At 42.6% G+C, this 27902-nt stretch overlaps 1 protein-coding gene, 1 long non-coding RNA gene and 1 other non-coding gene across 3 annotated transcripts in view; 1 reads left to right on the plus strand and 2 right to left on the minus strand.

Moving 5' to 3' along the window:
* Positions 1-683, minus strand: part of MAP3K9 (mitogen-activated protein kinase kinase kinase 9) — a 99191-nt gene extending 98508 nt beyond the window's left edge. Inside the window, exon 1 of the mRNA XM_023546317.2 lies at positions 205-683. Within this exon, the coding sequence (XP_023402085.1) occupies positions 205-607 (403 nt within the window). The 5' untranslated portion in view covers positions 608-683. The remainder of the gene's footprint in view (positions 1-204) is intronic.
* Positions 684-1441: 758 nt separating this feature from the next.
* On the plus strand, positions 1442-27888 carry LOC135232615 (uncharacterized). Its single transcript, XR_010323185.1, has 4 exons — positions 1442-1581; positions 15205-15318; positions 27622-27674; positions 27757-27888. It is a non-coding gene; the product is annotated as an uncharacterized LOC135232615 (long non-coding RNA).
* On the minus strand, positions 26557-26666 carry LOC111750247 (U6 spliceosomal RNA). Its single transcript, XR_002785399.1, has one exon. It is a non-coding gene; the product is annotated as a U6 spliceosomal RNA (small nuclear RNA).
* Positions 27889-27902: the final 14 nt, after the last annotated feature.

Here is a 27902-nt window from a genome sequence, read left to right on the forward strand (position 1 = left end):
CAGCCTGAGACTCCGGGCAGGGCCTGCGGAATCTGGATCTCATCCATTGCACCCGCTAAAGCCTCTGCGGCCCGAGGCAGGTCAATCACCCCCACCCCACCTAACGCGGATGAAGGGCTCCCAGCCCTCCCCGGCCCCCCACCACCACCAAGGCCTCCATCCTACCCCTACCCGCCGGGCTCCCGAGCCCTTCCTTCGCCTTACATTGAATGGGCTGGTAGCAACTGGGGTCCTCGCCGCCGGGCTGGCAGCGGCTGGAAAAGGCGCTGCGCGGGGTCACGTAGTTGCTGGGGAAGATGCCCACGCGCTGGTTCAGTTGTCCGGTCCACCAGCCCTCGTCGCCGGACACCTGCGAGTCCTTGGACAGCACCTCCACCACGTCGCCCAGCCGCAGGGTCAGCTCGTCCTCGCCGGCCGCCTCGTACTCGAACACGGCCGTCCAGTAGGGCAAGGGCGCGTCGGAGCCCAGCTCCACCGGGGCCGCCGCCGCCGCCTCCTCCTCCTCTTCCTCCTCCTCCTCGGCCCCGGTCCCCGCTCCATCCTCCCCCGGTGGCTCGGCAGCGGCGGCGCTCGCCAAGCAGCCGAGAAGCGCTCTGGGGGGCTCCATGGAGCGGCCGATCCATAGGGTGCGGGGCTGCCGCCGCCCGCAGGAGCCGCCGCCGCCTATTGTTCATGCGGCTCCGCAGAGCTGGGGGGACCCCCTCCCCCGACGGCGGCGGCGGCGGCGGCGGCCGCAGGTAGGGCCGGGCTGCGGGGAGGGAAGGGACGGAGGGGGCCTGGCGGGGCTGGAGCGGCGCCCGGGAGGCGCGCCGGGCAGCAGTGCTCGCCGCAGCCTGGGGCCGGCGAGCCGAGCCCACGGCCGCCCGCTCCGCCGCCCGTACCTGCTCGCAGCCGGTGCAAGCTCGGCCGCCACCACTGCCGCTCCCCTCTCCGCGCCGCGCCACGGCCCGCCCCCAGCGCCGCCCGCACGCCCGGGCCACCTGACGCGCGCGGCCTGGCTCCGCCCCGGCCCCGCGGACCCGCCCCGGCCCCGCGGCCCCGCCCCCGCCCCGCGGCCCCGCCCCAGCACTGCGGCCCCGCCCCCGCCCCGCGCCCCGCCCCAACACTGCGGCCCCGCCCCGGCCCCGCGGCCCCGCCCCAGCCCCGCGGACCCGCCCCGGTCCCGTGGACCCGCCCCCAGCACCGCCCACACGCCCGGGCCACCTGACGCGCGCAGTCTGGCTCCGCCCCAGCACCGCGGCCCCGCCCCAGCACCGCGGCCCCGCCCCAGCCCTGAGGACCCAGAGGGGCGGGCTGCCGCGGCCCCGCCCACCTCTCGCCGCTGCCTCCCCATTGGCCGCGGCCGGCCCGCCGTCTCCGCCCCCTGCGCCTTCAGGCGCCCTCCCGCCCCCAGCCCTGTTCCCAACCCCTTTTGCGGGCTCTGTCATTCTCAAACCTGGGTTGACCCATTTCGCTCTCCCATTGGCCCGCCGCAAGTCCAACCATTGGCCCACGGTACCTGTCCGTTTCCGGGAGCTCAGCACCTCCCGGCAGGAGGAAGCTCCCACCTCCTTGGGTGCGCGAGGAGGTGGGTCCTGAAAGGTAATACCAAGCCTTGGTTCAGACAGAGGAGGCCGGGCCCTTTGTTGGCGGTTGTTGATGAGGAGCTCCGTTGAGCTGCACCTGTAGTCTTCATCCTGGAGGGGCCTTTGAGGAAGTGAGAAAAGGAGAAGCGAGAACACCCCCGTTTGTTCTCCAGCTCCTTCTCACTGCTGGCTTCTCCCCCCTCTTGGGCCTGCCTCTGCTCTAGTCCAGCCCGGGGGTCAGCGTCCGCACCTGAACTGCAGTATGCCCCTCCGCCTCGTCCCCCACCCCCGTAACCTGTCATCTCCTGGGTCATCCTTTAGGCCCACTGGAATATGTTTCTTAGAAGAATTCTTAAAACCACAGCTCTCGCTTTTGTGAAGACTGGGTCCTGGGTCCCTGTGAGAAGAGATTCCATCGTGTTTAGAAGTGAGACAGGCGAAAATCCGCCTTGCTGGGACTGGCAAAGCTTTCACAGTGAAGCCGGCCTGGTTTCTCTTGAGAGACTCGCTTTCCTACAGTCCCTGAGTTTTTTGTTTTTTGGCTAAGGCAGTTGCCCTTCGGATTTTGGTGACCTCTGTAGAGATGAGGGAAACCTTGGTGGCACGGTGGTACTAACCAAAAGGTCCGCAGTTTGAATCCACCAGGCGCTCTTTGGAAACTAACTGCCCCATAGGGTCGGTATGAGTCGGGAGTCGGCTGGAGGGCAACGGTGTTTTGTTTTTGTTTTTTGTAAAGATCAGATGCATAAAAGCCGGTGCTGCGGTTATGACAAGGGCCCGACCTCTTCCTTTGGTCATACTCCGTCTTCAAACATTAAGAATGAGATGGGCTGCCCCTGATGTGGCTTCTGTGCTTTAATCCGATCTTGGCAATGTAGATTCCAATCAGAAGGGTTTTCTAATAACCCAAAGCAAGTCAGTGCTGAAGGATCTATCCAGATCTCCCAGACTGCCCTTACCTTTTCTCCTTCCGTGGTAGGACATGGTTGTGTGCCATCTAGTCCATTCATAGCCACCCCTACAGGACGGAGAAGAATTGCCCCATAGGGCTTCCTAGGCTGTAATCTTTACAGGAGCAGACCTCCAGCTTTTCAGTCCTGCAGAGACAAGCGCTTAACCGTTGAGCCACCAGGGCTCTTTAGTGGTAGAATAGTCATGCTTTATTTAGCAAATGTTAATGCTTCACTGGCTATTCTTCGTTTAATTTTCATTTGGAGTTCATTATTAGACAGGTTGGAGACAGTGGGACAACTTGGGAAGATCACCAGGGCCTGCATCTTCTGGCTCTGCCACAACCTTGGGCAAGTACTTGACACTGTACTGCAGTCAGCTCATCTTCAAAGTGAGGGGGCTGGACTGGAAGCTCTCTAATATTCTTGTAGTCTAACTCTCTGTGGCTTGCACAGGAATGTGGTGATGCTATCATACGTAGGCAGCCCACACATTTGAGGTCCTGAAGAAGAGACGTGACACAGTGCTGTTCTGAAGAGCGCTCAGAGTAGGTCTCAAGAAATGATTTCTGAAGTACCTGCCCTGAAACAATGTTTAGGTTCTTATTGTACATAGAATCAGTAAACTGGAAAACATATGGATGGGTCTTTGAGTGAATTCCCTAGGTTTTAGTTAAGACAAAACCATTTCACTCCAAACAGATGAGAGACAAGCATGGGAGCAGGGATACTTTGTATTTTAAAAAGACTGTAAGAAAAAAAGATTTTCTTGATATTATCCTAATTTGGGAGTAAAAGAGAACTATACAAATAGGATATAGACGCACACACACAGAAAGGGAGGGGAAAAAAACACTATAAAGATAAATAGAAACTTGTCACTGATGGGTCTAAGTAGGAGGATTAGGAGTAATTGGGTAATTTTTATTGTCATTTTAATTATCTGTAATTTTGTATGTTTTACAAATTTGGGGTGGGGAATCCTTGATCCCTCTCAGTAGGAAAACTCTTAATTCTCTGTATAATTTAGATGTTTAATACCATACCATGTGCTTAGGACTTCAGGAAAAGTCATTCAACAAACATTTCAAGAAGTCATTCAGTAATTATTTGTTGAATGAGTAAGTGTTAAGAATTCAGATGAGAGAAGATCCTTCAGGCAAAGTTATCGGGAAGGGTTTCGGGGAGGGGGAAGAACCAGAGCTGGTCCTGGAGCAGTACGGGTAGAACAGGGAAGAACCTATGTTCAGGAAAGGAGGGAGGACGTGAGCACAGCCACAGAGATGGGAAAGCATGAGTGCGCCCATTTGGATGGAATAAAAGGATAAGGAAGAACTCTGAAAAGATAGACTAAGACCAGACTGCAGAGGACCTTGTAATCATTTGATTCACACTAATGATTTTTTTTCATTGTTTTTCAAAGTAAATTTTATTTTGGAAGTATCTTGGGTATGTGTAAACTTCTGTTAAAACAAAAAATATATATTCTAAGTAATTGGGGAATGAAGTTTTTTTTTTTTTTTAAACTGTACTTTAAAATGAAGGTTTACAGAGCAAATTAGTTTCTCATTAAACAAATAATACACGTATTGTTTTGTGACATTGGTTGCCAATGCCATGACCTATCAACACGCTCCCCTTCTCAACCTTGGGTTCCCCATTACTAGCTTTCCTGTCCCCTCCTGCCTTCTCATCCTTGCCCCTGGGCTGGTGTGCCCAGATAGTCTCATTTTGTTTTATGGGCCTGCCTAATCTTTGGCTGAAGGGTGAACCTCAGGAGTGACTTCAGTACTAAGTTAAAATGCTGTTCATACTCTCGGCGTTTCTCCGGTCTTTGTCAGACCAGTAAGTCTAGTCCTTTTTTAATGAGTTAGAATTTGTGTGTTCTACGTTTTTCTCCAGGTCTGTCTGGGACCCTCTGCTGTGATCCCTGTCAGAGCAGTCGGTGGTCACACTAATAATTATTTAATCGATTGTAATTATTTTTTTACTGTCCAGTGTGTTCTCCATAAGGGCAGGGAGCCAGTCTGTCTTGTTCTCCATAGTTTTCCCAGCATGTAGAGAGTGTCTAGCACATAACTGGTTCTCAGTACATTCTTGTGACTGAAAGGCTGACTTGAATACCAGGCTACAAAGCCTGGATTTTATTTATCACTGAAGGTTTTTGATCAGGGCTGTGAGGTGACCAAGTGTTATCTTCACTGAGGACTAGAATACTCAGAGAAAGACTCGCGGATGTTGTTGTTGGGTGCCATCAAGTCAATTTCAACTCATAGCGACCCTATGCGACAGAGTAGAACTTCCCCATAGGGTTTCCTAGACTGTAATCTTTATGAGAGCAGATCTCCAGCTCTTTCTCCCACAGAGCCACTGGGTAGGTTTGAGTCACCAACCTTTAGGTTAGCAGCCAAGTGCTTAATCATTGTGCTATCAGGGTTCCTTTCTGATGGGTGAGGAGGTGGTTAAGGTGAGCATGGAAGGATGTATACACAACTTAATAAATGGAACATAGAAGGCATGGAAGTGGCAATAACATAGACCCAGCCGGAGAGGAGGAAAGTGCATAAAGGGAGCGATGGGAAATAAAATCAACTAAATAAAAGAAGGGGAGATTGTAACAGACTTTGAAAGCCAGGTGAAATTACCAAAATTTCACCACTATTAGGTTCTTGAGCAGGTGATTAACAAATGTCACCCCAAAAAAAAGGGACCATTTTCTCCACTACACTGAAAAGTATAGGAGAAGTCAGGGGAAAATAAAAGCAATCAGTGATGCAAGTTGGCATAAGCCAGAAGATCATGGTTTCTCCTGGCTCTTTAAAAACTGTGTGACTTAAACCAAAAGCAAAGAAGTTTCCTGAATAAACTGAATGCTTCGAAAGCCAGCGTAGCAGGGGCAGGGGTCTGAGGACCATGGTTTCAGGGGACATCTAAGTCAATTGGCATAATAAAATCTGTCAAGAACACATTCTGCATCCCACTTGAAGAGTGGCATCTGGGGTCTTAAATGCTAGCAAGCAGCCATCTAAGATGCATCAATTGGTCTCAACCCACCTGGATCAAAGGAGAATGAAGAACACCGAGGACACAAGGCGATTACGAGCCCAAGAGACAGAAGGGGTCACATGAACCAGCAACTACATCATCCTGAGACCAGAAGAACTAGATGGTGTCTGGGTACAATGATGATTGCCCTGACAGGGAACACAACAGAGAACCCCTGAGGGAGCAGAAGAGCAGTGGGATGCAGATCCCAAATTCTCATAAGACCAGACTTAATGGTCTGACTGAGACTAGAGGGACCCCAGTGGTCATGGCCCCCAGACCTTCTGTTGCCCCAGGACAGGAACCATTCCCGAAGCCAGCTCTTCAGACATGGATTGGACTGGACAATGGGTTGGAGAGGGATGCTGGTGAGGAGCGAGCTTCTTGGATCAGGTGGGCGCTTGAGACTATGTTGGCATCTCCTGCCTGGAGGGGAGATGAGAGGGTGGAAGGGGTTAGAAGCTGGTGAAATGGACACAAAAAGAGAGAGTGGAGGGAGAGAGCGGGCTGTCTCATTAGGCGGAGAGTAATTGGGAGTGTGTAGCAAGGTGTATATGGGTTTTCTGTGTGAGAGACTGACTTGATTTGTAAACTTTCACTTAAAGCATAATAAAAATTATTTAAAAAAAACTGTGACTTGGCAGAAGAAAATATTCTTTGATGGTTACGAGGATGGGGAGGGAGAGAGGGGTATTCTCTAACTAGATTAAAAAAAACTAGATAGTAGACAAAAATCTTTTTAGGTGAAGAGAAGGGCAACACACAACACAGGGATAGTCAGTACAACTGGACTAAACCAAAAGCAGTTTTCTGAATACAACTAAATGCTTTGGAGGCCAGAATAGCAGGGATGGGGCTCTGGGACCATGGTTTCAGGGGACATCTAGGTCAATTGGCATAACAAAATGAATTAAGAAAACATTCTGCATCCCACTTTGGTGAGAGGCGTCTGGGGTCTTAAATGCTAGCAAGTGGCCATCTAAGATGCATAAATTGGTCTCAACCCACCTAAAGCAAAGGGGAATGAAGAACACCAAAGACATTGGTAAAGATGAGTCCAAGAGACAGAAAAGGCCACAAAAACCAGAGACTCTATCAGCCTGAGACCAGAAGAACTACATGGTGCCTGGCAACCACCAATCACTGCCCTGACAGGGAACACAAGAGAGAGTCCCTGATGGAGCAAGCGAACAGTGGGATACAGATCTCAAATTCTTGTAAAAAGACCAGGCTTAATGGTCTGACTGAGACCGGAGGGACCCTGATGGTCATGGTCCCTGGAGCCTTTGTTAGCCTAAGATTGGAACCATTCCCAAAGCCAACTCTACAGACAGGGATTGGACTGGACTCTAAGATAGACAATGATACCGGTAAGGAATGAGCTTCTTGCCTCAAGTAGACACTTGAGACTATATGTGCAACTCCTGCCTGGTGGTGAGATGAGAATGAAGAGGGGGCCAGGAGCCTGCTGAATGGACACAGGTAATACAGGGTGGAGAGGAAGAATGTGCTGTCTCACTAAAAGAAGAGCAGCTAGGAGTACACAGCAAAGTGTATAACTTTTTGTATGAGAGACTTGATTTGTTAACTTTCATCTAAAGCAAAATAAATTTTTTTTAAAAAAATTGTGTGACTTAAGACAGATACCTGTTTGAACCTCAGTTTCCTCATTTTTAAATAGGAGTAATAATAGAGCCCACCTTTTAATGTTTATAGGATTAAAAGAGACAAGACATAAAAAAAGCTCTTAGCATGCTGCTTAGTACCCAGTAAATATTCCACATACTCTTTTCCTTCTTTCCTCAGCTCGTCACTCTAGGAAACACCCTCTAATTGCACCCTAGAAAATGTCAGAGACCTCTTGACTGGAAGTTGAACCTAGGGTTTCTCCCTTTAAAAAAAAGGAAGAAGGAAGAAAGGAAAGAGAGGAGATAGCTAGAAAATGAGTGAGATGGGAAGGTAAAGAGGGAGGAAGGAAGGGAAAAGAGAGGAAAAGATAAAAAGGAGGTAGGAAGGAACACAGTAAAGAAAAAGGGAACTAGGCACAGACTGATAGTTAAGACTGTGGGGCCTTGGAGTCTGACTGAATTTGAATCCATACTTGCTGTGTGTCATTAGAAAAGTTAGTTAACCTCTCTGTGCCTCAGATCCCTCATCTGGAAATTATCAATAATAATACTTCCCTCCCTGGGCTCCTGGGATAATTAAACAACACAATGTATGTTACATGCTTAGCACAGAGTCTAGCACCCAGTAGTAGCAGTTGTTGCCGTTGTTTGAGCCTAAGATAAGATTCAGTAAATGAACTTCACCCTCTCCGCGGTTCTTTTGGGAAACATTTTAAATTAGTACTTTAGTGCTAAAATCTCACAAGCAGTTATTGAGCCTTTCTAAAAGAGTCAGCCCACCCCTCTCACTCCTCACATTATACCATTTCCGAAGAGGAACCCTAGTTCCTGCTTTATAAGCTCTGCATTAAATATGATTTTCAGTAAATGTTCAAGGAGAGCATGCGGTGGGACTGATGGAACAGAAGTTTTGGAGCCAAAGACAAGAGTTCACATCCCTGAACAACTGAGGCCACTTCACCTCACCAAACCTCCCCTCTATCATTCATAAAATGAGGATAATACCACCTACCTCATGGGGTTGTTGTGAGGATTAAACGAAGTAAGAAAAGCACCTGGCAGTGCCTAATACACAATAGCCCAACAACCCGTTGCCATCCAGAATGCCACCCATTCCGACTCGTAGAGACCCTATAGGACAGAGTAGAACTGCCCCATAGTGTTTCCATGGAGCAGCTGGTGGATTCGAACCGCCAAAATTTTGGTTAGCAGCTGAACTCTTAACCGCTGTGCCACCAGGGTTCCTAATACATAATAGGTGCTCAAAAAATTGTGTTCTTATTACAATTGCTAGTATTTTAATTCCCGTCTTCTGAGAGAGAATGGGACCTGAAACATTAAAATGGTAAGAAATCTTCCCTCTTTCCACTCTTCTCCCTCCCATCTCGTATGAAAACCCCCATTCAGAAAAGGACTAGACTATGTCACACCTTTGGACAGAGAGTTGCATTTTAACAGTGATCAGAGCCTTTAATTGAGGATTAAAAGTCAAAATGAAGGTCAAATGGATTTTCTGCATCATCCAACCTAGTTGCAGAGCTCCTGGGCATCTGTCTATGAAATTATACCCTCTTAGATCCATGCTGAGAGTCCCTGGGTGGTGCAAACAGTTAACAGAAAGGTTGGAGGTTTGAGTCCACCCAGAGGTACCTCGGAAGAAAGACATGGCAATCTACTTCTGAAAAAAATAGCCATTGAAAATGCTGTGGAGCACAGTTCTACTCTGACACACATCAGGTCACCATGAGTCAGAATTGACTACATGGCAACTGGTAAAAGGCCATGCTTGGCCAGCAAGGACGTTATTTAAGCCTTTCAGTCAAGGACCCCAAATAGGTCCAAACAAAAGAAGAGAGATTTTATTCAAGAGAAAACTCTCCCTACAGTGAGGTTTTTGGAGAGCATGTAATGATTGTGTAAATGAGCACAGAAACTGAAAAAGAAAAAGGAAACTATCTCTTGTAATTTTAAACTAAATTTGATAAATCGAGATAAAACTATATATACGCAATATATCCCTAATTTTGTGGAAAATATATATTCATTAATATTATGGAAAGAAATATATTCACATTATCTTCAATCTAGATGATGGGATTAGGAGTGATCTTTTTCCTTGTTTAGCATTATTCAGTACTTTCTACCATTAAAAAGTACTGATTTTCTAATTAGAAAAAGTGTGTTATTATTAATGATTGTGAAAAATTTTTAAATAACATGGAAATGTACACAATATAATGAAAAATGAAAAAAATAATTGTAATAATCCTTTATACAACATAATCACAAATGTGTGTGTATATGTGTGGGTATTATCCAAATCTTAGTGGTTGATTTCTGAGCTGAGTGGTGAATACGGGTAATTTTTATTGCCTTTATTTTACTTTTCTTTATTTTCCATATAGCTGAAAGAACCATGTAATACTTTTGTAACTGGAATTACGAACAATAAAATCATTGGGGTTCTTTTTGTAGTAATGAAATAAGTTTGAAGCTGAAAGCATTATTGTTAGTTGGAGAGGTGGTAGAAAGGAGGGAGAAAAAACAGAACCAGAGGATGACAGGAATAATAATATTAATAACAATAATGCTAATGGCCATTATCGATTGAGGACTCACTCTGCGTGCACACTGTTCACAGTTTTGTCTAATCTGTCGAAGACTTCAACAGCTCTTCCAAGCAATCGAGAAGTCCCGGAATCCAAACAGTCCATTCATTCCCTACCCCTCCTACCTCATGAAGGGAACAAATCACCCTCATTTTGGTTATAAGTAGACAGACATGTGGTTACTTACTTTTAGAGCTAATTCAGCTTTAATTAATATTGTATGATTCCAGGTATGTGAGGAAACCCTGGTGACACAGTGGTTAAGAGCTACAGATGCTACCCAAAAGGTCAGCAGTTCGAATCCACCAGGTGCTCCTTGGAAACTCTATGGGGCAGTTCTACTCTGTGCTATAGGATTGCTCTGAGTCAGAATCGACGTGGTCCCCGTTATGTGAAATATCTAGAATAGACAAATACATAGAGAAAAAGGTTTATTAGTGGTCACTAGGGGGGAGGAGGGGTTGGGGAATTGTTGCTTCCCTCACCTCACGTTGGCATAGATTTCTCACTTTCCTTCTGTGGCTCTTCAGCTTTTCAAATCTGGGTTCTTAAATCATGGTGGTAAGACCTGGCTGAAACTTCAGCTCACTGACTAGAAATGTTTTGGTTTCGAGATTTATGCCTTCTTGTCTGAAACATTATCAATTTAAAGATTTTTGTTTATTTGTTATTTAAACAAACCAATAAGATTTGATGAATGAGCAATTCTCAACAGTTGTCCGTAAAAATCCGTGTTTTACAAAAGTTGAGCTGTTTCGTTGTGAACTTGGCACAGCAATACTTTTTTAGAAACAATAATAGACAGTTTCGCCCCCGTGTGGTAGTGGGAGGTATGGCAGCTACTGTTTGGTTTTTTTAATTGTTTTTTCTGGTTTCCCAATTTAAGAGCTGAAAAATAACGTTAGCGGTCACTAGGTGGAGCACTTTGAATTTATTGTTGAAACTAAGATCCAGACAAATTTATTTACACAGTAAGTGTATCACTGGGCTTGAACCCAAATCTCCACACCCTCTACCTAAAAGTCTTCTTTGCCGTAAAACTGCTTTCAGTTCTTCAGGTTAACTCAGGGATGACTGTGCTGAAGTTCCTTCAGCTGGAACTTTAGAGCTATCTAGGGCAAAAATGGAGCACCTGGTGCCATAGTGGTTAAGAGCTCGTCTGCTAACTAAAAGGTTGGCAGTTCCAATCCACCAGTAGTTCCTTGGAAGCCCTATGGAGCAGTTCAACTCTGCCCTACAGGGTCACTCTGAATGGGAATCAGCTCCACGGCAACTGGTTTTTTTTTTTGTTGTTGTTTTTTAGTGAAAAACCCAACTTCACAGCCAAAGAAACTGGGGCCTGGAGAGGATAAATAACTTGTTAAAGAGTCCATAACCAATTTTAAGTCACTCATTTATTATTTCACTCATCCATTTATTCACCAAATATTTATTGAATATCTTCTGTGTGTCAGGCTCTGTTCAAGCCACTGGAGGTAGAGTTGTTGTGTGCTATGGACCGGATTCTGACTCATGGCGACCCGATATGACAGAATAGGACCACCTCACAGGATTTCCTAGGCTGTAATCTTTATGGGAGCAGACAGGTCTTGTTTGAACCACTAACCTTCATGTTAGCAGCAGTGTGCTTAACCATTTTTACCATCAGGGCTTCTTGGAGATAAAGTAGTGAGCAAAACAGACCAAACAGGCAAAAGCCCCTCATCAAGCTCACAGTCTAACAGGAAAGACAGACAGTAAACAAGATGAGTAAGCAAAATATTCATTGTTGTTGTTGTTGTTAGCTGCTGTGGAGTCAGCCCCCAACTAATGGCAACCCGTGTGCAGTGGAATTGGACCATTGTGATCCATAGGGTTTTCACTGGCCGATTTTCAGAAGTAGATCGCCAGGCCTTTTTTCCTTGTCTTAGCGTGGAAGCTCTGCTGAAACCCGTGGCTGTGCGTGAGGTGCACTAGCCAGGAATCAAACCCAGATCTCCTGCATAGAAGGGGAGAGTTCTACCACTGAACCACATACGTATTGCTGCTGTTGTTGTGTGCCGTCAAGACAATTCTGACTCATAGTGATCTATAGGACAGAGCAGAGCTGCCCATAGGGTTACCTTGGTTCAGATCTTTATGGGAGCAAATCACCAGGTCTTTTGTCTTGCAGAGCCACTAGTGAGTTTGAACCACCCACCTTTCGGTTAGCAGGTGAGCACTTAACTGTTGCATCACCAGGGCTCCTTAAATATATATTAGGGAAGAATGAATGCTAAGAAGAAAAAATAAAGTAGGGGAGGAGAATATGAAATGTTAGAGAGGTTACATTTCAGGGTGGCCAAGAAGGTGGAGGAATTGAGGAAACCGGCTGTACGGATGTGGGAGAAGACCATTCCGGGCAGAGGAAACAACAGTGAAAAGGCCTGAGGCAAGAACGGGCCTGTGTGTTCAAGAGCAAGGAGGCCAACATGGTAGGAATGAGAGTTCCAGGGTGGTAAGAGATGAGGAAAGGGGGCATTGGTGGTTAGCAGCCCAGCATGTTAACTGTTTGCACCACCCAGGGACTCCTTAATACAGATTTAAAAAACAAAAAACCAAACCCATTGCCATAGAGTCGATTCCGACTCATAGCAACCCTGTACAGATAGAAGTGGTTATGCTACCTCTTTGGGCCCTCAAAAAACTCCTATGAGGTAGGTATTCCTCTTAACCAACTTTACTAATAAGGAAACTGAGGCTCAGAGAGGCTTGTCAATCTGACCAAGATAACATGCTAATTAAGAGGAAGAAGCACAAAACCTAGTCCCAGGTGAAATGCCTCCAATTTTTAGACTTTTCCTACGTGGAATACATTTCTTCAGAGCGTGAAGATTTGTGTTAAAGAAGCCAGATTTTCTCATCAGGTTTCCTGGTGTCCACTGTCTTTGTCTCTGTGAAAGGACAGGCTGCGCTTGGAGGGGAATGACAGTGAGGTAACATTTCTTGAGCACATCAGTGCATCCAGCATGTGCTAACCACTTCGTATGACTTCCTTCATTTAATCTTCACCAAAACTATGTGCTAGGTACTTTTAATAACCCTTTCATGCTCATCAACAGATGAATGAATAAGTAAAACGTGACGTATACATATAATGGATATAACTAAGCCATAAAGAGAAATGAAACTCTGATACATGCCACGACAGGGATGAAGCTTGGAAACATTATTCTGAGTGAAATAAACAGGCACAAAAGGACTAATATTGTGTGATCCCAGTTATATGAAATATCTAGAATAGGCAAATACATAGAGACAAAAGTTTATTAGTGGCCACTAGGAACTGAGAGGCGGAGGGGGTTGGGGAATTATTGCTGAATGGGTACTGAGTTTCTGTTGAGAGTGATGAAAAAGTTTTGGAAATAAATAGTGGTGATGATTGCAAAAAATAACAATAATAACTCTTTCCTATAAAAAGGAGTCCCTGGGTGGTGCAAATGGTTAAGCTCTGGGCTGCTAATCAAATGTCGGCAGTAGAAACTCATCCAGAAATGTCTCAGAAGGAAGGCCGAGGTGATCTACTTTCAAAAGCTCACAACCTTGAAAACCCTGTGGAGACCATTTCCTGGGATTGCCATGAGTCACGATTGACTCAACAGCAACTAGTTTGGTTTTTCAGTTTTTGTATAAAAACTGGAGCACAGAGCCTTTAAATTACAGAAGTCATACATGTTGGAGCCGGAATCCTAACTCAGCCACCTATGACCAGAGCCCACCCCAGTTTATGCCACAGGAAGACTTTTATCCAGGAGCAGTTTATCTTTGTGCAAAATTCACTGTACTACAGAGAATTGTACATAGGGTCGCTACGGGTCGGAACCAGCTTAACGGTACCTAACAACAACAGAGAAAGAGGGAGACCCAGGAATCAGAGAAGGAAATGGACCACAGATTTAATTGCCTCCATAAACTATAACTTCCATTACCCGGAGACCAAAAGAAATGGATGGTGCCCTGCTACCATTACTGAATGTTTTGACCCAGGACCCAATAAATAAATCCTAATCAAAAGGAGGAAAAACATGGAACAGATCTTCAGACTCATATGGAAACCAGGCTTACTGGATCCATTGAGACTGGGGGAACCCCTGAATCTAATGCTCATAAAAGAATCTTTAAAACTTGAACCGAAACTATCCCACAAAGCTGTCTTTAAACTAAACGACAGTTTAGCCCAATTAAAAAAGAATGTTTGCCTCAAGCATAGCACTCTAATAATTATCTATAACAATGTAAATTGACAACAGTTAATCTGAAGCACAGACGAGAACTTTAAGGGTCAGAGAGCCTAAATTAATGTTGATGAAACAATACGGGTAGAGATAGAATGGTGATACAAGGTGAAGTATGTAACCAATGTTATTGAACTGTTCATACAGAAATTGGGAATGGGTTATGTTTGGCCATGTATAGTCCATCAAAAGTAAATAAAATATTATTTTTTTAAAAATTTGCTGTACTAGAGAGGCTTCCTTTCAGGACTCAATATGGGTTGGAGGCGAGGCAGATTGCCTCACGTCCCTTTATGAGAACTCTGTTGTTGTTGTTGCCCTGAGTTGATTCTGACTCATGGTGATCCCATGTGTGAAGAGTAGAATTTCTCCATAGAGTTTTTAAGGCTGGACCTTTAGGAAGCAAATCACCAGGCCTATCTTCTGAGGCAATTTTGGGTGGGTTTGAACCACCAACCTTTCGGCTATCAGTTGAGCGCTTAACGGTTTGCACTACCCAGGGACTCCTATGAGAACCCTATCCTCATTCAAGCTTAACCTGTCAGACAATGATACCTAGGGCAGCACCCAACCCTACCCACCCACCACCCCCTACCCCCCACTTCATCTCGCCCCTTTCCTTTCTCCCTCATAAAATCAGAGACTGGGCAGGATGCCTCAGTCCTCTAAAGCCAGGGACCAAGCTGAAACCCTTCACTTCAGACTCAGTTTAGCCTTCACCTCAGAGAATCCCTAGTCCAGAGGTTCTTTCTTGGCGTGGAAGACAGAGTGAGCATGTCTTGGGGTCCGAGGAGAATGCACAGGAAGTCTGAGGCTTGGGCTCAGGTCCCACATTCAAGTCACCATTCTGACCAGGGACTCCCACCTCCAGACCACGCTCCAGTGTCAAGGTCAAAAGTCTGTTTTTATTTATTATCTCTTGACGTTTAGATTCCCATGCTCTGCTTCTGGCCTCTGGGATGTAGTAAGTAGTTTCTCATAGTTAAACCAAGCAAGCAGTGTCCCCATTCAGACATGAGACTAGAAGTACAAGGATGAAAATCTTTGAGGGGATTGGCCTGTGTTTTGGTTTTGACATGAGCAACGAGGTATCTATCTTAATCCTTCCTTTATTTTTTTCTTCCTTCTTCTCCTCCTCCTCCTCCTTCTTCAAGGAAATGGAGCACTGTGCTCTGCTGCACATGCCCAAGGGCAGAACTGCACAGATGGCTGGAGCAAGCATCAAGGACCTTCTGACTACTACCTAAGGCTGCCTCTTACTAGACTGGGTGAGCTGAGCTCCAAACCATTCATCACCTTGCACACTTCAGTGTCTTTTGTTTGGGGCTTGGAGTTGGCTTGTCATTACTAACGGTTCTGCTTAGTTTAAGGCACAGGTTGTAAATATGTTCTAGTGCCTTTTAATAACCCACAGCGAATACATTTGCCTCCTCTCACTCCAATTACTTCAGCAATGACCCCTGTCTTCCTTCCCTCCTCCTTATAGCTTTACACACACACAGGATGAATGGTTTGTATACATCATGAGCTGTATACAGCTGGTTTGTATACAGCTATTTCTGCGTGCACTGTCTCTCTCCCTCCCTCTCTGCCCCACATCCCCCTCCTTCATTTGCCTACTCCTCTATCTGTGCTGTTATTCTCTTCTAGGGTTGTGACCAGTAAAAAAAAAAAAAACAACACACAGTTGCCATCAAGCTGATTCTGACTCATGGTGACCCCATCTATGTCAGAGTAGAACCGTGCTCCACAGGGTTTTCAATGGCTGATTTTTCAGAAGTAGATCTCCAGGCCTTTCTTCCAAGATTCCTCTGGGTGAACTCAAAACTCCAACCTTTCAGTTAACAGCTAAGCATATTAACAATTTGCACCACCCAGGGACTCCTTATCTACAAAATGGGATATCAATCCTATACCTACCGAAATGAGATACCAAAAGATTACACCAAGATTTTGAGAGCCTGTGATTTCAAAGAGCCTCTTGGTTGATAGCCCTGAAATCAGACTGCTGAGTACGGTCTACACACCATAAATACGAAGTCTCTGGCCATACCGACAACAGAAATACAACATTCAGGCCAACTTTTCATAATTCCACCTGTTCCTAGTCACCCTGTCATAATTCCACCATTTCCTGAAAACACAACTTCCTCTACCTGGTGAATTCCTGCACATCCTTAAGAGCTAGCTCAAATGTTCCATTCTCTAGGAAACCTTTTCTGACCGTCTCAGGGAAAGCCGCTCCTCTGGGCTCCCACAGGATCGACCCACACTTAAAGCCCTCCCCACTTGCCACAGCTGTCTAAGTGTCCTAGGCCTGCCATAACAAAACACCAAAGTGGGTGACTTTAAAGAACAAAAATGTATTCTCTCATAGTTCTGGAAATCCAGATTATGCATCGGCCGTGTCAATTCCTTCCGAGGGTTTGGTCAAAGGAACTCTTTGTCTCTATTCAAGCTCCTAGTGGCTATCGGCAACCCTTGGCATTCCTTTGCTGTTTGTAAATGTATCTTCATGTGGTGTCTTCGCCCTGTGTGGATGACCTGTTTCCGTGTCTGTCTTCCCCTTTTAGAAGGCACTACTCAGAAGACAGTAGGACTAGGACCTGCCCTAGTCCAGTATGACTTAACTGATAATATCTTCAAGGGAAGCCACTATTTCCCCAAACAAAGCCCTGTTCATAGGAACAGGAGTGAGGACTTCACCATACCTTTTGAGGGGCACAACTGAATCCATAACTACTGTCATTGGCTTCCCTTCCTTGACCATTAGATCTTTGAGGAAAGGGACTTTGCCTTCTTCATCTCTCCATGGCACAATTCCTGTTTGTCCTGTTTTGAATGAGGAAAATACTTACATAACGCTGTACCATGTATAAAGGGCTTTCACTTGCATTTTCTTATGAAGCCAGCACACAACCGGGAGGATGACCACAGGGAGGGGAAGGGACTTGCCCAGATCATTTCGTAAGTGGCAGAACTGAAAGATCTAACTCAATTCAGAGATCATAAACCCTAGTTTGCAAGTGACCCTGACTACCACCTGCCATGGAATAGGAGCTTCCCAGCCTCTTTCTCCTTTCACCCCCATCAAGTTCAAATGTCAGACTGCTGAGTCAACTCCCAAAAGTTGTCAGTATTAAACTAGTTATTAAAGAGTTATTAAGAAAACTTTTCTGCCTTGAGCATTGTGCTTTTTTTTTAAATTTTTTATTGTGCTTTAAATGAAAGTTTACAAATCAAGTCAGTCTCTCATACAAGAATTTATATACACCTTGCTAAAAAAAACTATATACTCTTAATTACTCTCCCCCTAATGAGATAGCACACTCCTTCTCTCCACTCTCTTTTTTCATGTCCATTCCGCCAGCTTCTGACTCCCTCTGCCCTCTCATCTCCCCTCCAGATAGAACATGCCAACATAGTCTCATGTGTCTACTTGATCCAAGAAGCTTGTTCTTCACCAGGATCATTTTCTATCCCGTTGTCCAGTCCAATCCCTGTCTGAAGAGTTGGCTTTGGGAATGGTTCCTGTCTTGAGCTAACAGAAGGTCTGAGGACCACGACCTCAGTCAGACCATTAAATCTGGTCTTTTTACGGGAATTTGGGGTCTGCATCCCACTGCTCTCCCACTCCCTCAGGGGCTCTCTGTTGTGGTCCCTGTCAGGACAGTCATCAGTTGTACCCGGGCTCTTCTGGTTTCAGGCTGATGTAGTCTCTGGTTTATGTGGCACTTTCTGTCTCTTGGGCTCATAATTACCTTGTGTCCTTGGTGTCCTTTGCTCCAGGTGGGTTGAGACCAATTGATGCATCTCAGATGGCCGCTTGCTAATGTTTAAGACCCCAGATGCCACTCTCCGAAGTCGGATGCAGAATGTTTTCTGAATAGATTTTATTATGCCAATTGACTTAGATGTCCCCTGAAACCATGGTCGCCAAACGCCTGCGCCTGCTACACTGGCCTTCGAAGCGTTCAGTTTATTCAGGAAACTTCTTTGCTTTTGGTTTAGTCCAGTTGTGCTGACCTCGCTTGTATTCTGTGTTGTCTTTACCTTCCCCTAAAGTAATTCTTATCTACTATCTAATTAGTGAATACTCCTCTCCCTCCTTCCCCTGTCCTGTAACCATCAAAGAATATATTCTTCTCCGTTTAAACTATTTCTCAAGTTCTTATCATAGTGGTCTTATACAATGTTTGTCCTTTTGTAACTGACTAATTTCACTCAGCATAATGCCTTCCAGATTCCTCTGTTATCCATTCATCTGATGATGGGCACCTTTGTTGCTTCCATCTTTTTGCTATTGTAAACAGTGCTGCAATAAACATGGGTGTGCATACCTCTGTTCGTGTAAAGGCTCTTATTTCTCCAGGATATATTCCAAGGAGTGGGATTGCTGGATCGTATGGTCGTTCTCGGAGGCAGCAGGTGCAGGTTTTTTTATGGTAGTTCTATTTCTAGCTTTTTAAGGAAGCGCCAAATCAATTTCCAAAGTGGTTGTACCATTTTACATTCCCACCAGCAGTGTAGAAGTGTTCCAGTCTCTCCACAGCCTCTCCAACATTTATTATTTTGTGTTTTTTGGATTAATGCCAGCCTTGTTGGAGGGAGATGGAATCTCACTGTAGTTTTGATTTGCATTTCTCCAATGGTTAATGATCGTGAGCATTTCCTCATGCACCTGTTAGCTACCTGAATGTCTTCTTTAGTGAAGTGCCTGTTCATTCTTTTGCCCATTTTTTAATTGGGTTATTTGTCTTTTTGTAGTTGAGTTTTTGCAGTATCATATAGGTTTTAGAGATCAGATGCTGATCGGAAATATCACAGCTAAAAACTTTTTCCCAGTCTGTAAGTAATCTTTTTACTCTTTTGGTGAAGTCTTTGGATGAGCATAGGTGTTTGATTTTTAGGAGCTCCCACTTAAAAAAAAAAAAAAAATTTTTTTTTTACACCCACTTATCTAGCTTTTCTTCTGTATTCTTAATAATGTTTTGTATACTGTTTCTGCCATGTATTAGGGCTCCTAACATTGTCCCTGTTTTTTTTTCCATGATCTGTCATTTTAGATTTTATTTTTAGGACTTTGATCCATTTTGAGTTCATTTTTGTGCATGGCATGAGATATGGGTCTTGTTTCATTTTTTTGCAGATGGATATCCAGTTATGCCAGAACCATTTGTTAAAAACTGTCTTTTCCCCATTTAACTGACTTTGGGCCTTTGTCAGATATCACCTGCTCATATGTGGATGGATTCTCAATTCTGTTCCATTGGTCTATGTATCTGTTGTTGTACCAGGACCAGGCTGTTTTGACTACTGTGGTGGTATAATAGGTTCTAAAATCAGGTAGAGTGAGGCCTCCCACTTTGTTCTTCATTTTCAGTAAAGCTTTATTTCTCCGGGGCCTCTTTCCCTTCCATATGACGTTGGTGATTTGTTTCTCCATCTCATTAAAAAATGTCATTGGAATTTGGATCGGAATTGCATTGTATCTATAGATCGCTTTTGGTAGAATAGACATTTTTACAATGTTAAAGTCTTCCTATCTATGAGCAAGGTAGGTTTTTCCAGTTATGTAGGTCTCTTCTGGTTTCTTAAAGAAGTGTTTTGTAGTTTTCTTTGTATAAGTCTTTTACATTTCTGGTAAGATTTATTCCTAAGTATTTTATCTTCTTGGGGGCTACTATAAATGGTATTGATTTAGTGATTTCTTCTTTGATGTTCTTTTGGTTGGTGTAGAGGAATCCAACTGATTTTGATATGTTTATCTTGTATCCTGATGCCCTGCTGAACTCTTCTATTAGTTTCAGTAGTTTTCCTGAGGATTCCTTAGGGTTTTCTGTGCATAATATCATGTCATCTGCAAATAGAGATACTTTGACTCCTTCCTTGCCAATCTGGATGCCCTTTATTTCTTTATCTAGCCTAATTGCTCTGGCTAGCACCTCCAGCACAATGTTGAGTAAGAGTGATGATAAAGGGCATCCTTGTCTGGTTCCCAGCCTCAAGGGGAATGTTTTCAGACTCTCTCCATTTAGGATGATGCTGGCTATTTTTTTTTTTTTTTTTTTCTTGGCTATTGGCTTTGTATAAATGCCCTTTATTATGCTGAGGAATTTTCCTTCTATTCCTATTTTGCTGAGAGTTTTTGTCATGAATGGGTGTTGAACTTTGTGAAATACCTTTTGTGCATCAATTAATTAAACCATGTGATTCTTGCCTTTTGCTTTATTTATATGATGGATTACATGAATTGTTTTTCTAATGTTGAACCATCCCTGCATACCTGGTATGAATCCCATTTGGTCATGATGAAATTTTTTTTTTTGATATGTTTTTCAATTCTATTGGCTAGAATTTTGTTGAGGATTTTTGCATCTGAGTTCATGAGGGATATAGGTCTGTAATTTTCTTTTTCTTTTTTGTGGTGTCTTTACCTGGTTTTGGTATCAGGGATATGGTGGCTTCATAGAATGAGTTTGAGAGTATTCCGTCCTTTTCTATGCTATGAAATACCTTTAGTAGCAATGGTGTTAACTCTTCTCTGAAAGTTTGGCAGAACTCTGCAGTGAAGCCATCTGGGCCAGGGCTTTTTTTTGTTGTGTGTTTTTTGATTACCTTTTCAATCTCTTCTTTTGTTATGGGTCTATTTAGTTGTTCTACCTCTGTTCGTGTTAGTTTAGGTAAGTAGTGTTTAGGTAAGTAGTGTGTTTCTAGGAATTCATCCATTTCTTCTAGGTTTTCAAATTTGTTAGAGTACAATTTTTCGTAGTAATCTGATATGATTCTTTTAATTTCAATTGGGTCTGTTGTAATATAGCCCATCTCATTTCTTAGTTGGGTTATTTGCTTCCTCTCCTGTTTTTCTTTTGTCAATTTGGTCAATGGTTTATCAGTTTTGTTAATTTTTTCAAAGAACCAGCTTTTGGTCTTGTTAATTCTTTCAATTGTTTTTCTGTTTTCTATTTCATTTAATTCTGCTCTAATTTTTATTATTTGCTTTCTTCTGGTACCTGAGGATTTCTTTTGTTGCTCTCTTTCTATTTGTTCAAGGTGTAGGGATAGTTCTTTGATTTTGGCCCTTTCTTCTTTTCGGATGTGTGCATTTATTGATATAAATTGAGCTCTGAGCACTGCTTTCGCTGTGTCCCAAAGGTTCTGATAGGAAGTGTTTTCATTCTCATTGGATTCTATGAATTTCTTTATTCCACCTTTAATGTCTTCTGTAACCTAGTCATTTTTGAGCAGGGTATTGTTCAGTTTCCAAGTGTTTGATTTCTTTTCCCTGCTTTTCCTGTCATTGATTTCTACTTTTATGGCTTTATGGTCAGAGAAGATGCTTTGTAATATTTCAATATTTTGGATTCTGCTGAGGCTTGCTTTATGACCTAATATGTGGTCTATTCTAATGAATGTTCCATGTGCACTAGAAAAGAAATTATACTTGACTGCCATTAGGTTGAGTGTTCTGTATATGTCTATAAGGTCAAGTTGGTTGATTGTGGCATTTAGATCTTCTGTGTCTTTACTGAGCTTCATTCTGGATGTCCTGCCATTCACTGAAGGTGGAGTGTTGAAGTCTCCTACTATGATTGTGGAGCTATCTCACTTTTCAATGCTGTTAGAGTTTGTTTTATGTATCCTGCAACCCTGTCATTGGGTGCATAAATATTTAATATGGTTATATCCTCCTAGTATATTGTCCCTTAGATCATTATATAGTGTCCTTCCTTATCCTTTGTGGTGGATTTAACTTTAAAGTCTATTTTATCAGAAATTAATATTGTCACTCCTGCTCTTTTTTGATTGTTGTTTGCTTGATATAATTTTTTCCATCCTTTGAGTTTTAGTTTGTTTTTGTCTCTAAGTCTAAAGTGTGTCTCTTGTAGGCAGCATATAGACAGATCATGTTTTTTAATCCATTCTGCCACTCTCTTTGTCTTTACTGGTGCATTGAGTCCATTTACATTCAGTGTAATTATGCATAGGTTTAAATTTATTTTCTTTAAATTTAGTGCTGTCATTTTGAGGTCTTTTTTTGTGTGTTGTTGACAGTGTCTTTTTCCCACTTAATTTTTTGTCCTGCGTAGTTTATATATTGTCTTTTCCTCATATTTGTTGCTGTTGATTTTGTTTCTGCTGAGTCTCTATTTTTTTCTTGTATTTTGTTTTGATGTATAAGATAGTTCGTCTCCTTCGTGGTTACCTTAATATTTACCCCTATTTTTCTAAATTTAAACCTAAATCCTAAATTTTATTTCTTTGTATCACCTTGTCTTCCTCTCCATATGAAAGATCTATGACTCCATTTCTTAAAAATGTTGTCTTCTTTTACATAATAAGATTGCTGTTTCCCTGTTTTGAGCTTTTTTTAATCTTAATTTATTTTAGTGATTTCCCTGTCTGGGTTGACATCTGATTGCTCTGTTCAGTGTTCTAGTCTTGGGTTGATACCTGATATTATTGATTTTCTAACCAAAGAACTCCCTTTAGTATTTCTTGTAGTTTTGGTTTGGTTTTTATAAAGTCCCTAAACTTTCGTTTATCTGGAAATGTCCTAATTTCACCTTCATATTTGAGAGATGGTTTTACTGGATATATGATTCTTTGTTGGCAACTTTTTCCTTCAATTTTTTATATAAGTCATCCCATTGCCTTGTTGCCTGCATGGTTTCTGCCAAGTAGCCCAAGTTTATTCTTATTGACTCTCCTTTGTAGGTGACTTTTCATTTATCCTTAGCTGTTCTTAAAATTCTCTCTTTATCCTTGTTTTTGGCGAGTTTGATTATAATATGTCTTGGTGACTTTCTTTTAAAATCTACCTTATGTGCAGTTTGATGAGCACCTTGGATAAATATCTTCTCATCTTTCATGATATCAGGGAAGTTTTCTGCCAACAAATCTTCAACAATTCTCTCTGCATTTTCTGTTTTCCCTCCCTGTTCTGGTACTCCAATCACTCGTAGGTTATTTCTCTTGATAGAGTCCCATGTGGTTCTTAAGGTTTCTTCATTTTTTTAAATTCTTTTATCTGGTTTTTCTTCAAATATATTGGTGCCAAGTGCTTTGTCTTCAAGGTTACCAATTCTACCTTCCACTTCCTCAATTCTGCTCTTCTGACTTTCTATTGAGTTGTCTAATTCTGTAATTTTATTGTTAATCTTCTGAATTTCTGATTGCTCTCTCTCTATGGATTCTTGCAGCTTATTAAATTTTTCATTATGTTCTTGAATAACCTTTTTAATTTCTTCAGCTACTTTATCTGTGTGTTCCTTGGCTTGTTCAGCGTATTGCCTAATCATCCTAATTTCATTCCTGATGTCTTGAAGAGTTCTGTATATTAATCTTTTGAATTCTGCATCCAGTAATTCCAGGAAGGCACCCTTCATCCAGAAGATTCATTGATTCTTTGTTTTGAGAGCTTATTGAGGTGATCATGGTCTGTTTCTTTATGCGACTTGATATTGACTGTTGTCTCTGAGCCATCTATAAGTTATTGTACTGATTTATTTTATGTTTGTTCACTGTATCCTAGCTTCTGGCTTTATTTTGTTTTGATATGCCCAGATGGGTTGCTTGAGTGAGCTAGCTTGATTATTTTTGCCTTTGGAGCTCTGACATCCTGTCCCCAGATGGCTAGAGCTGAGAAGCAGGGCCAAGATGGCGGACTAGCTGGATGCTACCGCGGATCCCTCTTGCAACAAAGACTCGGAAAAACAAGGGACTCGATCACATACATAACAATCTACAAACTCTGAACAACAAGCACAGACTTAGAGACGGAAAACGAACAAATACAGGCAGACAGCGACCGTTTTCAGAACCAGGAGCCAGCGTACCAGCCTACTACTTGGAAAATCTAGTTTCCCACTGATGGCTCAGAGACAGCAGTCCATATCAAACCACATAAAGAAACAGACCATGACAGCTTCTCCAACCCCCCAAACAAAAGAATCAAAATCTTTCCCAAATGAAGATACAATCCTGGAATTATCAGATACAGAATATAAAAAACTAATTTACAGAATGCTTAAAGATATCACAAATGAAATTAGGATAAATGCAGAAAAAGCCAAGGAACACACTGATAAAACTGTTGAAGAACTCAGAAAGATTATTCAAGAACATAGTGGAAAAATTAACAAGTTGCAAGAATCCATAGAGACAGCATGTAGAAATCCAAAACATTAACAACAAAATTACAGAATTTGACAACGCAATAGAAAGTCAGAGGAGCAGACTCGAGCAATTAGAATGTAGACTGGGACTTCTGGAGGACCAGGGAAACAACACCAACATAGCTGAAAAAAAATCAGATAAAAGAATTAAAAAAAATGAAGAAACCCTAAGAATCATGTGGGACTCTATCAAGAAGGATAACCTGCGGGTGATTGGAGTCCCAGAACAGGGAGGGGGGACAGAAAACACAGAGAAAATAGTTGAAGAACTCCTGACACAAAACTTCCCTGACATCATGAAAGACGAAAGGATATCTATCCAAGATGCTCATCGAACCCCATTTAAGATTGATCCAAAAAGAAAAACACCAAGACATATTATCATCAAACTCAACAAAACCAAAGACAAACAGAAAATTTTAAAAGCAGCCAGGGAGAAAAGAAAGGTTTCCTTCAAGGGAGAATCAATAAGAATAAGTTCAGACTACTCAGCAGAAACCATGCAGGCAAGAAGGGAATGGAACGACGTATACAGAGCACTGAAGGAGAAAAACTGCCAACCAAGGATCATATATCCAGCAAAACTCTCTCTGAAATATGAAGGCGAAATTAAGATATTGACAGATAAACACAAGTTTAGAGAATTTGCAAAAACTAAACCAAGACTGCAAGAAATGCTAAAGGAGATTGTTTGGCCGGATGACCAATAATATCAGGTACCAGCACAATACAAGGTCACAAAACAGAACGTCCTGATATCAACGCAACTCAAATAGGGAAAGCACAAAAACAAACAAATTAAGACTAATTCTAATAAATAAATAAATAAACAAAATAATACACACAACAGGAAATCATGGAAATCAATAGATAAACGATCACAATAATCAAAAAGAGGGACTAAATATAGGAGGCATTGAACTGCCAGATGGAGAGTGATACAAGGCGATATAGAAGGATACAAGTTAGGTTTTTACTTAGAAAAACAGGGGTAAATAAAAAGGTAACCACAAAAAGGAATATCAATTCCATAACTCAAGAAAAAAGCCAAGAAAAACGTAACGACTCAATAAACACAAAGTTACACATTATGAAAATGAGGATCTCACAAGCTACTAAGAAAAACGTCTCAGCACAAAAAAGCATGTGGAAAAATGAAATGGCCAACAACACACATGAAAAGGCATCAAAATGACAGCACTAAAAACTTACTTATCTATAATTACGCTGAATGTAAATGGACTAAATGCACCAATAAAGAGACGGAGAGTCACAGACTGGATAAAAAAACACGATCCATCTATATGCTGCCTACAACAGACACACCTTAGACTTAGAGACACAAACAAACTAAAACTCAAAGGATGGAAAAAAATATATCAAGCAAACAATAAACAAAAAAGAAGAGGAGTAGCAATATTAATTTCTGACAAAATAGACTTTAGACTTAAATCTGCCACAAAGGATAAAGAAGGACACTATATAATGATAAAAGGGACAATTGATCAGGAAGACATAACCATATTAAATATTTATGCACCTAATGACAGGGCTGCAAGATACATAAATCAAATTTTAACAGAATTGAAAAGTGAGATAGACACCTTCACAATTATAGTAGGAGACTTCAACACACCACTTTCAGAGAAGGACAGGACATCCAGTAAGAAGCTCAATAGAGACACTGAAGACCTACTTACGACAATCAACCAACTTGACCTCATTGACTTATACAGAACTCTCCACCCAACTGCTGCAAAATATACTTTTTTTTCTAGTGCACATGGAACATTCTCTAGAATAGACCACATATTAGGTCATAAAACAAATCTTTCCAGAATCCAAAACATCGAAATATTACAAAGCATCTTCTCAGACCACAAGGCAATGAAGCTAGAAATCAATAACAGAAAAACTAGGGAAAAGAAATCAAATACTTGGAAAATGAACAATACCCTCCTGAAAAAAGACTGGGTTATAGAAGACATCAAGGAGGGAATAAGGAAATTCTTAGAAAGCAACGAGAATGAAAATACTTCCTATCAAAACCTCTGGGACACAGCAAAAGCAGTGCTCCGAGGCCAATTTATATCGATAAATGCACACATACAAAAAGAAGATGGCTAGAGCTGTTATCAGGTATATCAGTCTAGGAGTTCATCTACTTTTCTTGTATGGATTCAGCTCAGGTGTCCAGGTAGCTGATCATCAAGTTGTGGTACGGGCTCTCTCCAACAGTGTTAGAGGGGCAGGGGTGATTGGCGTAGGTACCAGTATCTGGTTGCAGCAGGGGGTCATGCTCTGAACAAGGAAGTGGGCTGAGAATCGAAAAATACGGAACGCTTCACGAATTTTGCGTGTCATCCTTGCACAGGGGACATGCTAATTTCTATGTATCGTTCCAATTTTTTTAGTAAATGTGCTGCTGAAGTGAGCAGGAGCATTGTGCTCTTTTAAAGAACTATCTATATGAAATCAAATCAACAACAGCAACTGGAAAAGTTAGAGAAGCAACTTAAGGGGCAGTGAGCTCATGTTAATGGTGGAGGAATAATTAAGAAAAGGTGGGTAGAATGGTGGTACAACTTTAAAAATGTAATTGTCACTTAATTGCACTTGTAGAAATTATTGAATTGGCATATGTGTTACTGCATACATTTTCAACAACAAAAAAGAAAATAAATCCTTTTTTAGAATTTATTAAGACAAGTTTTAATAGCCTGCCTTTCTGATTTGCTTGTCTGCCTCCTCTGGCAAGGAGCCTTCTTAGAGGGCTGAGATTGTTTTCCTGGAGGCTTCCAGACCCCAGGCTTCAAACATCAGATCTTGAGCCCTCTGCATGATTTTTCTGTGTTGTTGGAGACCCTCTCTCTCAGCTTGGGAGCCTGGTGTAAGCCATGATATAACTGGGTGTTCTTGGGGGCTTCTCTGTATTCTCTGGAGCTCAGTTTCCCCATTTGTAAAATAGGAATTCAATTTTAATAAATATCAATTAAATACCTACTATGCTGCACAGAGCTGGAAACACTGGTGGCATAGTGGTTAAGTGCTATGGCTGATAACCAAAAGGTCAGCAGTTTGAATCCACCAGGCATTCTTTGAAAGCTCTATGGGGCAGTTCTGCTCTGTCCTATAGGTTTCCTATGATTTGGAATCAACTCAACGGCAACAGGTTTGGTTTTTTTACAGATATGCACAGGTCCTAGAGCTAGGTACTAGGGATAGAGATGCAAAGCTAAAAATAGAATATGGTCTCTGCTATCAAATAAATGTAAATGTAAAGTCAAATGGAAGAGAGAAATTTTAAAAAATAGCCTCCTAGACAGAAATAAAGTAGATATAAAAATAAGAATATTAATACCTGCTTTTTTTTTTTTTCATCTACCTCTACAGTTGTACCAAGAATCAAATGAGATTATGGATATCAAGTATTCTTAAAGCACTGTGTAAGTGTAAGCAAATACTCTTCTGTAAACCCAGCAGGAGATACCTGTTGAGCTGTCTGCTCAAATCTCCCTTCTCTTCCAGGAGCAACTCCTATAAGCCGAATCTACATGGTGATGGAAGTTCTCCCCCCAACTCCCAGGGAGCCATTTGGGCTCCAATTGATTGAGCCAGGTGAGAGCTCCTGGCCCAGGCTGGGTCAGTTAGAATCTGGCCTCTAAGAATTTGGA

This window comes from Loxodonta africana, chromosome 10, assembly GCF_030014295.1.
Source record: "Loxodonta africana isolate mLoxAfr1 chromosome 10, mLoxAfr1.hap2, whole genome shotgun sequence".
NCBI lineage: Eukaryota > Metazoa > Chordata > Mammalia > Proboscidea > Elephantidae > Loxodonta > Loxodonta africana.